Consider the following 11183-nt stretch of genomic DNA (forward strand, 5'->3'; position numbering starts at 1 on the left):
CCATCACTAAAACCTTTCCTGGCCCCAAAAAACCTCTACATGCATATGTTCATGCCGATTGGTTCAGTAGTTTTCGATTCTATAAGGAACATACGGCCAGACAGACAGACAGACAGACAGAAATCCTTCTTTATAGGTATAGATTTGCTACACAAGATTATTTCGCAAGGTTCCCTAATTTGCAATAGTCTGAAATAAGAGATTACGAGTCACTTAAAATGACCAATCAGCCTTTATCAAATATATTCTGATATACCAATTTGTATACTGTTCTATACTGTATGTACTTTCATCCAAATTATAATCGGTGTTGTTCATAAGCACATTCAATGTCAAAGTAACAATTTACTTCTAATTTAAATGCCTAATTGCAAAGCAATAACACCGTATCATCAGATAGAATCAACCGCATCGACCGATGTTCAAATCGTTTGCCAAGTAGGTATGCTGCTCAGTATTTCTACCGTAGTATTTGCACACCGTAGTCCTTTTCCCGCCGCTGCGGCCGCTTCCCGCAATAGTCAGCATGAGCCGTCAAACACTTATAAAATGTTTGTTTCACACCCATTTTCACGCCATTCGGTCGGAAAAACTTGTTTCAATCGCAGGTCGCTCCTGGAAAAGCGCAGTCCTAGTACGGCAAACTACACCCGTTGGCAGCAAGCAGGCCATTTACCATTTCCACCCCCTCCAATAGGACCAGGACGGATAAGTTATACGTTCGCGCCCTTTGTATCGAACAAAAAGGCGCCAGCTCGTGAAAATTCGCGCGTGAGGTGTCGACTATAAAATTGTTTTTGCTGAAGCTATTTAAAGTTTTACCCTCTTTTTTTAAATATTGTGATTAACTGTACGACTTATCGGAAACAAAACGTTTAGTGCCATAACTTAAATGGAAAATTTAATCTTCAAACGGTGAATCGCGAAACCAAGTGTGGAAAACTGTGTCACAAACCATACACCTATTTAACATCAGTTTTAAATTATATTTGATCGAATTATCCCCGGAAACAATGTTCCAAGTTTTAGTGTCGTTTTATACGGTCTACAACTGAAGTCGATTGTTATTATTTAGTTCGACCGGATCGGCACAAGAAGCAGCAGACACCAGCAAAAATAATGTCGAAGCTCAAACTCGTCGGCGGAAGGTCAATCACCATGGATGAGGCCATTGTAAGTGCTACCACCCCAAAGCTAGCGACCGGAAGGTTTTCTGGGGACGAGTCCTTCGGCTTGACAGGTTGTTGACAGTTGAACCTTTTAGTTGAGGTGGGCATACGATGATGGTTTCCTGTTTTTACCCTTATCGCAGAGAAAAGGTGTCGATTTCGCTTCCTAAAGAGAGATATACAATTGTGACTTGCAGAACAGCATTATCGAATCGTTTTTGAAAATGGAAACTATTCGTGCGTGTTTGCATTTGGGGCAAACTTTCAAATCATCTGAATAACATGTAGCGTGTTAAATAATCCACAAGGGAACTTAACTGGAGTGTTTGATGGAACAAACTTGAGTGGTTTTAAATGCATCTAAATTATCATTCAGATTTCGGCGGTGAGACAAATTAAATATATTTTGAATGGATGTTTGGGATGAAGAAACAAACATGACTGTTAGGTGGATTGAGATAGTTCTTAATTTATATTTTTGGCAGAATGAAGGGGTAAATCAATACTTTATGCAGTATGCACGAGAAGCAAAAATAAAATAATCTAAGTGTATTTAGCAAGTGTTTCGGATGCGTTTGGAGTATTACATTCCCAGATTAGATTTTTACCCATGATCAAAACGTTACCAAATGAATGTTTCCATTTTTTAAACAGTGGCACAAACTTTGAAGGAAGAATAAAACCTTATACATAGTATGTATATAATAGGTGTATGCGTGTCATTGCCTTAAAAGTAGTTTAGCACAGTTATTAAGTGCGGAATACACCAAAAAGTGTCAATAATCATAAACAAATCAATCAACATATTGCCAGCAGTGAAGAGTACATGCTAAAATATATGATAACCTATTTCTATTTAATACGATTTCAAACGTAATTTCATACGTGAGTCCATATTGCTCTTATCAAATTCTAGAAAACACACATCTGCGCAGACCTCGACTTTTTTTATTCACTCATAATTCCAGTTTTCAAACGCAGTTAAAACATTAAAACAAAGTAATCTTTAGTACTACAAAAAATAATAAACCAATTTACATTTTTATTTAGAGTATATAACTGGTTGAATATTACGGACCAATTTGATGTTTATAATGAGGTCAGGTATTTATCAATTTTTGTAGCGGTTATCTTTTTCAATAGACAGAGGGGTAGGTACCCAGCCTGCGCCAACTCGTATATCAATGTACGAAAATTATCGTAATATCTCTTAACAAATTCGGAATCGTAAATAAAAGCTTAAAAAACGCGCACAAGTTGACATTCCATCGTTTATAATGATAGTAGCTGACAAACATACGATTTTTAGCACGAAGTTGCATATCTGTATGAAGCTGGTCGGGCTTAATCAGATTTTATCGTATAGAAATGCCTATATAAGTGTATCGTTTAAAACTATTCTTCAGTGCGCATATCGTCTCGAAAGACTTTGCGATTTTATTGGATACACATCGATACGTAATTCTCATTTGTAACTTCACTATATAAGGTGTTTGTAGTATCCAAACAGAGTAGGATAAGGCGTGAAAGGGAAAAAGAGTTAAAGTAGGTAAGGGAGGGTTATTGAAGCAACGCTTATTGCGTTTGTATAACATTCTCTTTTTACCTGAGCTGGGAATATACGGATCGGATCGAAGTAAGCTATAATGGGAGCCAATCTATATAACCGGATTCAAACGCATCTTGTCCCGCATCTTGTCTTGATTCGCTAACTTGTTGTTATAACACGGTTGGGTCAAATTTGAATAGTAAAAAATTGTCAAGAGGCGCCAAAAAAGGCAATCAACCCTATTCTTCTCCGTAAAAGACAGCAAACTCTTCTGGATAAATCTCCTGGTTTACGATTTCAGAAGTTACGGAAGCATTTTTTTTCTTTTAGAAATTAAGAAAGTATATGGCCCGCCCACGAACAATGGCTTTTCTTCAGTGTCTCAAGGCTGACATATATTTTTAGCTTGCTCTCCAAAATGGCCAAGAGAGAAAAATCCATTAGATTTGTGTCTGGGGAATTCGAGAGCCATTATGTGGTCGAAGTGAAATTCGGGACGTTGTTTTTCAGATATTCTTGGTTTACTTACACTTTTTGAGACGGTTCCGAGTCTTGTTGAAACATCAATAGTCTGCGACCGAAATATTTGTCTGCCCCTGGCCTTTAATCGGAGCCTCCAGAATATTTTCCTCTTAATATTTCGCTTTTACTTTGATTCAAAGAAAACTACTGGGGAGCGCCCATCCGCGGTTACAGCGGCCCAAGACCTAATTTGTGGTGGGTGTTGCTTCCTGGTGACCAACCGATTGCTCAGATTCTCGTATGAATGTTCGGTCCAATCAACCCTGTCATTTTGAAAGTTTACGAATTGCTCAAATGAAAAATTTTCCCCCGTCTGAAAACACGATGTTTGGGAATTGACTGCTTTCGGTCAAACAAAGCAACACCTTCCCCTTCGCTCTCTCGAGTGATAAATTGTTGCTGTTTCGGTGTAAGATCATATGCATTTCGGGGCTTATAAGGTTTAACTTTGAACTCAGTTTTCAATACATATCGGATGCTGCGATAGGATATTATCATTTCATAAGCCATTTGATTGGCACCTCGTCGTGGATTTCGCTCAAGTCGCTCGTTCACACAAAGGTATTTGAGCTGACGAACAATCGCTCATTGTGATTTTCCATGCATTCACATGCATTCACATGCCAAATTTGGTTCATGTACATAGCAGCCCCCCCTCCTAAAGTGGGGAGGGGTCCTAATTCACCATAGAAAAAATGTTTGCCTCCAAAAACCTTCACATGCCAAATTTGGTTCCAATTGATTGATTAGTTCTCGAATTATGAGGAAATTTGTATTTCATTTGTATGGAAGCCCCCCCTCTTAAAGGGGAGAGGGGTCATAATTCTCCTCCTAAAGAGGGGAGGTGTCTCAATTCACCATAAAAAAATTGCCTGCAAAAACACCCACATGCTAAATTTGGTTCTATTTGCTTGATTAGTTCTGGAGTTATAGGAAATTTGTATTTCATTTGTATGGGAGGCCCCCTCCTAAAAAGGTAAGGGGTCCTAATTCATCAGAGAAAAAAATCTTGCCTCCGAAAACACCCACATGCCAAATATTGTTCCATTTAATTGATTAGTTCTCGAGTTATAAGGAAATTTGTATTTCATTTGTATAGGAGCCCCTCCTCCTAAAGTTGGGAGGGGTCCTAATTCACCATAGAAAAAATTCTTGCCTACAAAAACCTTCACATACCAAATTTGGTTCCATTTGCTTGATTAGTTCTCGAGTTATGAGGAAATTTGTATATCATTTGTATGGAAGCCCCCCTCTTAAAGGGGAGAGGAGTCATAATTCCCCTTTTAAAGAGGGGGGCTCAATTTACCATAGAAAAAATTCTTGTCACCAAAAACACCCACATGCCAAATTTTGTTCCATTTGCTTGACTAGTTCTCGAATTATGCAGGAATTTGTGTTTCATTTGTATGGGAGCCCCCTCCCCTCTTAAGGCCCAGACACAATGCATACGGATTTTACTACGTTGCGGCAATTTGACAGAAAACCCATGTAAAAACTGCCAAATTGCCGCAACGTAGTAAAATCCGTATGCATAGTGTTTGGGGCTTTAGAGGGGCGATGGGTCTCTGACAATCATAAGAACCTTCCATTGGCTCAAAAACGCCGATTGGTTCAGTAATTTTCGATTCTATAAGGAACATCCCGACAGACAGACAGATAGAAATCCATTTTTATATATAAGACTAGCTGACCCGACAAACTTCGTATTGCCACAAATTAAACTGTGTTGTACATAAATCGTGAATCTCGGATGACCTTTGTCACAATCTCGAATTTTGCAAGTTTCTGAGGAGTTCATGGGAGTTTTAATATACAAATTTTCTCCACAGTAAAGTAGAAAGCAACTCCCCCCATTGCTCAGCCTGATAAAATAAAGCGGATAGCATTTAAATATTTGCCATCATTACGAACCATTTCGCCAAATACCATTTTGTGGAACACCAATTCTCGGTTGACCATAACGCGGAATATAGAGTTTCGCAGAATACCATTTCGCGAAAAACCTTTCGCGGGATGGAAAATCTTTTCGCAAAAAGTACCACTTCGCAGGGGTGACCCAACTGAAGGAAAGTAATAGAGGTCAGTAGATCTAGGAAAATAAATAAACCTAGATAGAGGTGATCTCTACGGGGGGCTGCCCCCCGCAGCGGCCGGCGCTTCCGACGGCAGGTCGCCGGCAACACTCGCGGCCTATGGCCGACTCGCGCTGAATTATCTAATGTTACTATTGATAGTTTTTGGTGGTCTTGTTATTGATTAATGTTTTATGAGTCTAAAATTTCTCGAGTTTGATTAGTTTTTGAGTTACGCAAAAATTTCTGTTTTATTTGTATGAGAGTCCTTTTCCCCCTACCACAGGGGTAAGGGGTCTCAAACCATCATTTAAAAAATTCCTGCCTTCAAAGCCCCCCACATGCCAAATTTGGTTCCATTTGCTTGATTACTTCTAGAGTTATGAGGAAATTTGTATTTCATTTGTATAGGAGCCCCCTCTTAATGCAGGGAGAGGTCTCAATTCACCACAGAAAACATTCTTGTCTCCAAAAACACCCACATGCTAAATATGATTCCATTCCCTTGGTTAGTTCTGGAGTTATGAGGAAATTTATTTTTCTTTTCAAATGGGAGCCCCCCCTCCTAAAAAGGTAAGGAGTCCTAAATCATCATAGAAAAAATTCATATCTCCAAAAACACTCACATGCCAAATATGGTTCCATTTGATTAATTAGTTCTCGAGTTATGAGGAAATTTGTATTTCATTTGTATAGGAGCCCCAGATAACACAAAATCGTAATAGAAAGTTCACAATAAATCGTTTTCATGTCAATTTCACATTGGAATTGTATAATGATTAGAGTATGTCAAATCGAAGTGAACAATAAGTTGTTTTGCAGTCGTGCGTGTCTTCATATACAATTCATGACTGTGAATTATAAAGCAGGATAGATAATTGCAATTTTTGATTATATCTTAATCATATATTCAGGAGTATTTAGTTGCGTGTTATAAAAACTGCGCAAAATAGAATTACAAATAGTTGTCAAAATTTTCGCACGTATATCGCCTCCACTTTGGTACATATATGTTCTTATATGGCGTGAAATATAACTTTTTCGTTCAGATATGATTTCGTATACCTCAGTTGCAATCGAGATATACAAACCAAATGGTTTACTGGCCCCCCCTCTTAATGTGGGGAGATGTTTCAATTTACCATAGAAAAAATTCTTGTTTCCAAAAACATCCACATGTCAAATTTTGTTCCATTTGCTTGATTAGTTCTCGAGTTATGAGGAAATTTGTACCGTGTACCCCCGCTGGAATGACCTTCCCTATCTGAACATTTTTAATCTGAACCCCGTTGGTATGAATGCGTTCACATTGAAAACTGATCAAGCGTCATACACAATTGACGGTTCAGTTGACCGGGCAAATTAAAAAAAAAGCAAAAAAAAACTTAATACGTTTCCTCTTGCTCAGCAACTTTGGCAATATAGCTCATATGCAACTTATTTCTCTCCAGCACTCTAAATAGATTATTTTAGTTGATACTGTCGATCCAATTTCCACTTCTACAATCTGGATGTTCAGAATTCGAGCATATTCGACATGTTTTCAAAACGTTTGTTTTCGTCAAATCAAAACAACATAGGGTGCGCGTCTTGCGCGTATGTGAAAGTGAATAAAGTTACCAAATATTCAGATTAAAAATGAATTCGCCTGATCTGAACGAGGTGTTTTTCATATTAGCGGGGGTTGAGTGTATTTCATGTATATGGAAGCCCCACCTATTAAAAGGGAGAGGGGTCATAATTCCCCTCCTAAAGAGGGGAGGGGTCTCAATTCAATATCAATATTCAAATTCAAGCAATATCAATAAATTGATATTGCTTGATTAGTTCTGGAGTTATGAGGCAATTTGTATTTAATTTGTATGGGAGCCCCCCCTCCCCCCCTCCTAAAGTGTCGTGTCGTCCGGCATCCTTGCGATGCGGCCGGCCCACTGTAGTTTCCCAACTTCCGCCAGGTGTACGATGGGAATCTAGATATTTTACCGTTCCTATCTTTCCACATTCATACTGTTCTCCTGATACGGAGAATTCGTTATCTTAAACTCTGCGTTTCTCAGTCCTAGCCAATTCAAATATTTTTGTCTGCTCCCCTCACTTGATCCCTACCGAAGATATTCGCAATAATTAATCAATAATATTCTATTTCTAGGAGCTTCGCCAAACGGTTTTTGGTTCCGCGGCTAGTCCTCCTCGAGGCGAATGGACCCGCACAGGAATTAGCTTCGGTGCAGTAAATGGGGTGAGTACAAAGCTATCGTTTCCTAGATATCAACTCTAGCTCTGTTTGCTTACTTTTCTCTCCGATCAGGAATATCCGTACGGTCTACGAACACCCCGAAATGCCACCCGTGGAATGCAATCGGTTCTGCAGGCCTTCATCATTAAACATTTTATATTCGATAATAAGCCTAGAGAGAAGTCTGTCCCGCTAGAAGATCTGCTTAAACCAACAGAGGCAGAACAGGCACAGGCTTTGTATCTGGCGATTTCGGACATTCTGTGGAACATTGGTGAGAAGACCAAATCACTGATTGTACTTCCCGGGGAAACATCTCACATTCCGCACAGTCATGTGTACTTCCAGGACAACGTGACCGAGAAATTGTTCTTTTTCGAGTTCACCAAGCTGGACGAAATGCAAATCTTCATGAAACGTTATTTACCTTATGTGAGTATTCGATAACACCTTGAAAACAGTAGTGCAACCACTGAATCTTTTGAATTAGTTCACAGAAAATCCTGGCCCAGGAGCACTGCTGCTGTTGTACAGTGCTGTTCTTACACGCGGGATGGAGAATCTCCGCAATGATTTAGATGCACCGAAAGGAGCACATTTAATGGGACCTCACGAAGAAGGATCATTGAATGTTGTAACGCTTTTACTAACCGGCCGTGCTACACCCTACCTACACAACGGAGTTGTCTACGTAGGCGATGAAGATCATTACGTAAGATGGACGCGGTACCTCCGTAATCCAAAAGACTGATGCATTTCTGTTGTTTGCAGGCCTTACCACAATTCGGAATCCTCGGCCGTGGATCCATTGGTCTTCTAATATGGGAAGGGGAAAATGAAGCAATGCGGTCGGCTTCCCGACAACCCGGATCACGCCTGAAGACCCCTGCCACACCGGTTTGGGTAAGCTGTTGTTGTGGCCACTATGGCGTTCTGTTCAATTCAAACCGTGAGCTGTTGAGAAACTACCACGCGGAAAAGCGATTCGAACTACATTACTACACCTGTGCGGGATGTTACCTCTCAATGACGGTCGACAACCGGCAGCAAGATGAGGGCGGAGATGATGGAGAAGAGGACGGCGAGCGAAAGCAAAATGACATGGTCTCTACTCCGCTGGAGCGGTTGATCCATACCAAATGGATGGAAGCTAAGATTACGTACCATGGGGTGCTACCAGCGTCTTTGAACTTTTAATGGAGCGGCGTAGCGCATATTGGTGGTTAGTAGTTTGCTTCATTAGTTGCTGATTCTACATGGACATATTCTTAATAAATTATACCTGGAGACAGGCTCCAACAATTTAGAGCTATGCGTGCCGATTTGTTGATTACTGGCTTGGCCTTGGAAGCTGTGCAAGAGCATGATTGTCATTAAATTCGTCAGGAGGCTTGTAGTGTAACATTGAAATATTCCAATAAAGCGACAAATAAAATGTATACAGCAGGTCCTAAAGTTGGTTCTTGATATCATATTTTTCTTCGGTCATGACTTTATTCCAGTATTTTCGTACAAATTGCAATTGAGTGCTTTTCTGCAGATTATCAAGTCTTTTTCACTGATCACTGTCCATGTTAGGTTACCGAGAATAACTGAAAAATTGCAATCAATCATCTCCGATGTTAATTGAAATTGACACAATTGTTTATACCGACCCCACATTCGCTTTTCCAAAATATTATAATGATTGACTGATCCTCCAGGTTTTCAAAAACACACAGTTTTCCGTTTAAATTCCTCTAAGCTTAGATTAATAAAGGAACCTGATATGTCAGTTTATCACCGTTTCGCCTCTTTAGACAGTATCCATGGAAATAACCGCATGAAACGTAGCCCCACATTCCAGCGTTACGAGACACCACGAGTTTTGCTTTGTGGTTCTGGTTCAAATGTAGTTCCGCAGAACTGTCTTGCTGAAAAACAAGACAATTTGTAAACTGAACTTTATTCTCTATAAAGTACCATTAATATTTGTAGCAACTTGAAAGTAACCAAGAGTTCGGTTCATGGTATCTAAGGAAGGTTAACAAGCTTTATGTCTATAGATCTATAACTTGCTAAACGAACTTTAAAGTTGCCTTGTGCGCGCTGCATAGAACGCTAAGCAGCTTTTAAAGAAGCTTTGTTGAAAAATAGTAAAATGCAACTTTTTAGCACTTCAAGCCTATTTTTGTACGTTTCTATCTTCTACCTGCTGCTAACTTTTGTAAATTCGTTTCATGGAATTAAGATAGAACATATAAAAAATCAGAAGGGTTATGTACAAGACACGACCGCATATGTAGGTGACGCAGGACTACGTAAAAGTCTCTTTGTAGTAATAGTAGCATGTATCCATGCATGTAATCATTCGATTCTTCATGTATACATACTATATGCAGCATATATACATGCCACATGCGTTATATGAAATATTTATCAAAGTAGTAACATTGTATACGTTCAATCCTCAATGTATATTTCAGAGTTATTTCTATGTGCATTTGGAAACAATTTGACAAAATTAAGAACACACACTCATGTTTTCCTGTTACCTTACAGAAATCAAAGATTTTATTACCAATCGTTTCACCACCACCATCGTTTTTTGAAGAAATTTTCCATCCCATTTTATCAACAGCACATCTTCTCACTACACTTCCAATGAAACGTCAAACATGCGCATCCATACAGAATTAAATTATAACCGAACACTGCAGCTGTAGCGCACTTTTCCAACACAGATATCAAATTCGCCTAGGTTTAATCGACTCGCCGTAAAGAATTTGCAATCTGTTGAAACAATGGATTTTAGTCATTTTTTCTGGCACACTTCCCTAACACAGACATCAAATTGGACAAGGTGTGGCGCACCACCTGCGACGTAGTTGCGACACACAGAACAAGAATAAAACCGAATGTCGCACGTCGATTATTACGGTTTTCAACTGTAACAACAATATGTATATGCATCTAGGACAGGACGTGACAAGTGTCAACCGCGGCGGTGACCCAAAATTGACTTAATTTCTGGTAGACTGAAAGCAACGAGCAACCGTTGACTGGAAAATATAACGCGGTATCGCTTTCAGTGTTGCTGAAATTTATGCATGCACAAATATCTGCACTCTTAAATGATTCTACCTGTAAATTGGTCGGATTTAGTTAAAGCTAGGTTGAAACTACTCAAAATGTCCTTAAAGTGTACAAACTCAGATTTTGAGTAGTTTTTCAACCAAAAAATTGGTAGTAGGAACTTAAAATTGCGTTATTTGTCATAGAGAATAATTCAATTATCGGTAGCAAGTAGCCAAAATTGGTTGAGATTTTTACCCAAAGTTTGAGTTTGTACACTTTAAGGGCATTTTGAGTAGTTTCAACCTAGCTTTAACTAAATCCGACCTATTTACAGGTAGAATCATTTAAGAGTGTGTAATTGCGGCAGAGTTGGTTCTTTGACTCTGGCTTGATGCTGAAAGTTGCTCGCAGATGTCGCTTTCTTGTTGGTAAGTTTCCTGGCTAACGCATTGTTGACAACCCTGAATTTTGGGCGCTGCAATCTCTTTCTCTGGTTTTTCTCTTTGCTTGATGCATAAGCCTCTGCAACGTAAACAACAGTTCCGTCATCAAGTGGGATTTGGTGTTTACATCGTTCA

The 11183-nt window shown here is 39.3% G+C and overlaps 1 protein-coding gene across 1 annotated transcript; it reads left to right on the forward strand.

Annotated features, from left to right (window-relative positions):
• Positions 1-1119: 1119 nt before the first annotated feature.
• LOC128743723 (inactive ubiquitin carboxyl-terminal hydrolase MINDY-4B) lies at positions 1120-8745 on the forward strand. Its single transcript, XM_053840351.1, has 5 exons — positions 1120-1173; positions 7462-7551; positions 7621-7980; positions 8039-8260; positions 8320-8745. The coding sequence occupies exons 1-5, from the start codon at positions 1120-1122 to the stop codon at positions 8743-8745; spliced, it is 1152 nt and encodes a 383-aa protein (XP_053696326.1).
• The last annotated feature ends 2438 nt before the right edge of the window (positions 8746-11183 follow it).

Source organism: Sabethes cyaneus, chromosome 3 (assembly GCF_943734655.1).
Source record: "Sabethes cyaneus chromosome 3, idSabCyanKW18_F2, whole genome shotgun sequence".
Lineage (NCBI taxonomy): Eukaryota > Metazoa > Arthropoda > Insecta > Diptera > Culicidae > Sabethes > Sabethes cyaneus.

Coding starts and splice junctions, on each gene's coding strand:
- LOC128743723 (XM_053840351.1), top strand. CDS start 1,120: ATGTCGAAGCTCAAACTCGTCGGCGGAAGGTCAATCACCATGGATGAG. Junction 7,552..7,620: donor GCTTCGGTGCAGTAAATGGG/GTGAGTACAAAG, acceptor CTCTCCGATCAG/GAATATCCGTACGGTCTACG. Junction 7,981..8,038: donor TGAAACGTTATTTACCTTAT/GTGAGTATTCGA, acceptor CTTTTGAATTAG/TTCACAGAAAATCCTGGCCC.